Raw genomic sequence first — 5776 nt, 5'->3', positions numbered from 1 at the left:
GTTAAACCATTTATTTTTGGCAAGACCTTATGGGAAAATAGCTAGTTATATAATAATCAGTATGAACAGAATTGTGGGCTATCAGAATAACCAGTTGCTGCTGATTTTTTAGGATTCCTTCAGACATGTGTAGATAGCATTCTGATCACACTTTTATTCCAGGCGATTTCTGATCAGTATATAAAAAGTGTCTACATTTGAGTTTCCATTCAGGGCAAATGGTAGATGCTTATTAGACATGGAGGTTAGTTCAGGAATAAACTGTGCCCTGACTCTCAACACTCCATTCCCAGGGAAATCATTGAGCTCAATTTCAAGCTCTTGTGTACATCACCATTTCCTTATTGAAGCCCTGCAATCACAGCACTTCTTCAGTTTCAGGACCAATAATAGTTTATGGCTTTCCACTAAAGAATCTTTTCAGAGCTCCCTTTATGTCTTTATTCCTCAAACTGTAGATGAAGGGGTTCAACATGGGTGTAAATACAGCATACATCACTGAGGCTGGTGCACTTGCATGTGCATTATGCATAGCAAAAGAACTAAAATACACTCCTAGACTTGTACTGTAGAATAAGAAGACAACTGTTAGGTGAGATGCACAGGTGGAAAATGCTTTATATTTCCCCAGAGCTGATGGGATTACACATATGGAGGAAATAATCTTAGAATAGGAGAAAATGATGCCAATGAATGGCCCTCCACCCAGCAGCCCAGCTGCAAAATACATCACTATATCATTGAGGAATGTGTCAGAACAGGCAAGTTGGACAATCTGATTATATTCACAGAAAAAGTGGGGGATGTCCAAGGGTGCACAAAAGGACAGCCGCAACACCAGTGAGATTTGTAAAAAGGAATACAGGACACTTATGATCCATGACCCCAGAATCAGCAGTCCACAGAACTGGGGATTCATGGTGACCAGATAGTGCAGGGGGTGACAGATGGCCACGAAGCGGTCATAGGCCATCACAGCTAGGAGGAAGTCATCTAATGCTGCTAAAAGTAAGAAAAAGTACATCTGGGTGATACAGCCTCCATAGGTTATGACTCTACTCTGTATATGGATGTTCCCCAGCATCTTTGGGACAGTGGTGGAGGATACACAGATGTCTATAAAGGAGAGGTTGGAGAGGAAAAAGTACATTGGTGTGTGGAGGTGGGAGTCAGTGATGGTAGCCAGGATGATGAGGAGATTCCCAAAGACAGTAACCAGGTACGTGGAAAGGAACAGCCCAAAAAGGAAGGGCTGAAATTCTGGTTTCTCTGAAAATCCCAGAAGGAGAAATTCTAGAATTTTTGTTTCATTTCCTGGTTCCATGTGAGCAGCATAACTATCAAGAAATAGAGAAAGAACATGATAAATTTTCAAGCAATCAGTCATGACTATAATTTATATTTTGCAGACAAGAAATTATTTTCTAAATTTTGTTTGTGAATCTGGTCCCCATTCAGTGGATCCTTTCAGCAATCTCTGATTAGTGATTCCTGTCCTACTAATTTTGGTTTGTAAGGAATTCATTCCATTACTGGAAGAATGCATATTGAGTTCTGACTTTGCACTAGCTACCCTACTATCAAAGGGTATACAGTGTGAAACCAAGTGTGTTACAACCTGCTCACGGAGAAGGAATATAAGTAAATGAACATATAACACTCCATATTGTTAAAAGTTTTATATAGAAAGCAGAGCAGGTATAAAAAAAGAATTTGAAGAGGCAATGCTGTTGGTCCCACTGTGTCTGGCAAGACAACATAAAATGTGATAACTGAACAGAGACCTGTAGGAGGTGTGAGCCACTCAACTACCTGGAGAAGTGTGTGCTCCTCGGAGGGAATATCGCAGGCAAAGACGCAAGGAAAAGCAGTTTTTAGAATGTTGAAGGTCAACAAGGAGATCAGTCTGGCAGGAGAATGTGTAAGGTGGAGAATGATGAGAGAAATTTTCTGAGAAGGTTGAAGAAGCCACTGGCCTTGCTGCTGCTGAAACTTCAAGACCAGAGAGTTCCTTCTTCACAACTTTCAATTGCACTTTATTAGTTTTGCTGCAAATATATCCCCCCAAATTGAACAGAGCCACTTCTATTTTCATCTATAAGTTTGCTTCCAAACTCTGTATTATATGAGGTAAATATTCGAATTTATGAACTCAGATGCCCCTATTTGTGGATGACTACACCCACCAAACACACACACACACACACACATACACACACACATACACACACATAACACTCCTCAGCCTTCTGTGACCCTGTTATTAAGTATACTCCTCTCATTCCCAACCACAGTGATTAGGCCTGGAGTCAACACAATGCAAGCTGACATGACATTGTCTTCTTCTAAAACATTTAGAAATGGAAACATGTAATTGAATCTGGAAAGACCTCATGGATATATGAACTAGAAGCATCATTTTTAAAGTTTTTATTTAATTGCCTTTTTTGTTTAAAGATACATAGAGCACAAAAAAAGTTACATTAAAAATATAAGAGGTTCCCATATACTTCCCACCCCACCCCACTCCTTCCACATCAACAATCTCTTTCATCATTGTGGCACATCCATTGCATTTGGTGAATACATTTTGGAGCACTGCTACAGCATATGGATTATAGTTTACATTGTAGTTTACACTCCTCCAGTACATTCAGTGGGTTATGGCCGGATGTATAATGTCCTGCACCTGTCCCAGCAATATCATTCAGGACAATTCCAAGTCCTGAAAATGCCCCCACATCACACCTATTCTTCCCTCTCCTTGCCCTCAGCAACTCCTGATATGGTCATTTTCTTCTTTATGTTTAAAGAAACAAAAATGTGCTCAATAACCAAAGAGAGAGGGTGATGAAATGGAACTTAAGACAAATTTAAGATAAAAACCTTACCATTCCTGAGAGAAGAAAACCTACCTGGGTTCTGGTGGCATTCCAATTGTAGATATATTCCCTTGAAGCTCAGAAAACTAATAAGAGAGCAAAAACAACGTAACCAAAAAAAAGTAATGATATCTTTATAGAATACCAAGACATGAAGCAGATTGAACATCCTGAAAGTAAATAAGCAAAAGGTATTAGGGAATATTTCACAAAACAAAATATAAGTACAACAAATTTTGGGAATTTTCATGCAAACAGTAGAAGGTTTTTAAAAATATTATATGCAAAATTTCTGGAATCAAATAAACATGGTCTTACTCTTGAATGTATCTTTTGTTTGCTGATAAACATTGCCTGAAAGTGTACCATTCTAAATATTAATATCTTCCCTATATAGGAGAGAATATGACTTCCAACCTTTCAGAAGTTTGACTGAAAATTAATATAGGTAAAATCTCCATATTTTTCCTTCTTGCTAGTAAATGCATAGTTATCATTGGTAATGAGATAAATTGATTTTTCTTCTAGTTTTCATAAGTTTCATTCATTACACACCTCATATCCTTAGTTCATCGGTCCGATTTCATTCCCTCATCACTTCTACTACCTATTGCAGAATGATCAATCTTCAAGCTGATATTCCTATAGAGCCAGGTACATTCTGTATTATAAAAATGGTGTTCAAATACATTACATGCTATCCCCAGTGACTTCCTACTGGGCAATAAACCAACACAACAGCTTCAAAGCCAAGCTTGACTTTCCACAGCTCACTGATTCAATGACACCAGCCTTCATCCACAATGATTTACAAGACATTGAACTGGATTTGTGTCTTTGCTGAAAGTCCTAATTTTCCATATTCAGTGACCTTGTATTTCTGCTTTCCTCTTTCTGGCATCTCTGCAACACTTCAACTTGAAGAATTTCACTCCTGCTACTTCTGGAAAATCCTAGACATTTTCTGGATAGCTTGGCATGATCTCCTTTTGAGCCTTATTCTTAATATCTTCACAGGAAGCTGACGACTTCTTGCATGAAATTAATGTTGATGTTAAGAATGATGATGGTGTACAGCTTTTATTAAAATCCATAGGACTTCTCCCTCTGTCTCCAGACAACCCAAACGTGAGTGACTTGAAGGAAATATTTTGCATATATTTCCCCCAGAACTGGTGAGCTGGTTGGTACAAGGTTATAACAGTAGTTGATTAAATATATGTTGTGAGAATGAAAGAATGTGGTTTCAAAGAAATGTCAATGATGAAAGAAAGTGAAGAATCAGAGTATTGTTAAAATACGAGTGGAAGGCATGATAGCAGTGTGCGTTCCATGTTCTGAGATTATATCCCACATGGGGGTAAAAACTATATTTTGAAATAATTATAGATTAGTGTAAAAAACATCATATGAAATATCTCATATAGAGCAAGAGCAGTTCAAAATAACATCATTCTAACTTTGTTCAGTTGCGGTGTGTTTGTGCATCACAGATCATAAGGCCAAGTGCGTTTTTTGACTCTGAAAATGCTTGGAAACCATTAAATTAAGGCAAGAATATACTTAAAAGAAAGCTATCCCCTGCTAAGGGGGAATACGCTCTATGAATGGGGAGACAATGGAAGAGGGAGGCTGGAGAGAGAATGGGCAGCCAGTGTGGGAGCTGATGCTCTTCCAGGATCAAGGGCAGAGCAGGTGTTCTTGCTACACATGCCTTATCATGGCCTCTACATCACGTCCTGTTCTACCTGTTATTCCTGTCGCTGTCCTTTATTTCTTTGACCACATTGTTTTTTTAGTGGGTCCAAAGTAGATGAAGCTAGTCCCACACACACTTTCTCATGAGGAATCATCTTTTATTTACTATTCTAGGGTTTTAGATTTTGATGTCTTATTTTGACAAATCCAAAGGGTAAACCCAGTTGCAGTTATGTACCTTGTCCAACATGCAGTGGTCTCCCCACACCATACTGTCTAATATCCCGGGAAAACCACAACAATCTCTGCTCTTATTCTTATTTGTCTTTGTTCATATATTTCCCTAAAGACTTTATGACATATGCACAATTATAATTGTAGTCTCAGTTCTCCAGTTAAATGTTCAAACCAAAAGATCAGGGACTACAAATGCTTTATTTTACTTTGGGATTTCAAGATGGTGTGTGAATATTATGCATTTTTCAAACAGCAAACTAGAAGAAAACATGAATTTATGAAATAAAAATGTGTCAGGAAGAATGAAACCAGTTTACACATAGTAATTTCAAAGCAACTGTATCAGATAACATGGAATGGGATATCTGAGTCTAAATTTTGAAAGACAAAATGAAAGACAAAAAGTTTAATGATACCAATGTGAATTAATCATTAAATAGAAAATGACCTGGAAACAACTTACAAATGCAGTTTTAAAAAATGCTTGGAGGAAGCAGTAGGAGTTATAATTTCTTCCCAAATCAAGATATATGGATTCAAGTTTGCTTATGAGTTAGGATGAGGGTGAAAAGTAGTTGATTCAAAAAGAATTATTCTTCTAAATAATGGCATAGCTTGATTCAACTTTTAGAAAGAAATCTAACCAAAATAGGTAAAGATAGGTGAAGGGAAGAAGAGATGTGAAAATAAGATGGCAATGCATGTAAAAGATGATTTGTTAATTAAAGTTAAACAGCACTTTTTTATATTCAAAAGTAATGGGAGAAATGCATGTAATACTGATAGATTAGATCATACAAAGTTTATTTCCTTTCAAACATTCCTCATCAATTTCATTAATACTGACATAAAAGAACTAAATTGTGAAGACCAAAATTGGAAAAAAACTTAAAGACTTTTGTTTGAAAGGATAGGATTAAAAAAACAAGAATAAAAAGTCAGATCTAAGTATATAAAAA

At 37.0% G+C, this 5776-nt stretch overlaps 1 protein-coding gene across 1 annotated transcript; it reads right to left on the bottom strand.

Annotated features, from left to right (window-relative positions):
• Positions 1-394: 394 nt before the first annotated feature.
• LOC101416509 (olfactory receptor 7A10-like) lies at positions 395-1324 on the bottom strand. The gene has a single exon (XM_004470497.1). The coding sequence runs from the start codon at positions 1322-1324 to the stop codon at positions 395-397; it is 930 nt and encodes a 309-aa protein (XP_004470554.1).
• Between the last annotated feature and the right edge of the window lie 4452 nt (positions 1325-5776).

The sequence above is a fragment of the Dasypus novemcinctus genome, chromosome 30, assembly GCF_030445035.2.
Source record: "Dasypus novemcinctus isolate mDasNov1 chromosome 30, mDasNov1.1.hap2, whole genome shotgun sequence".
NCBI lineage: Eukaryota > Metazoa > Chordata > Mammalia > Cingulata > Dasypodidae > Dasypus > Dasypus novemcinctus.
The sequence above is the reverse complement of the archived record's forward strand: the minus strand, read 5'-3'. Positions and strand labels throughout refer to the sequence as shown.

Bases quoted from the DNA above. Each gene is read 5' to 3' on its own strand.
- LOC101416509 (XM_004470497.1), bottom strand. From the start codon at position 1,324: ATGGAACCAGGAAATGAAACAAAAATTCTAGAATTTCTCCTTCTGGGA.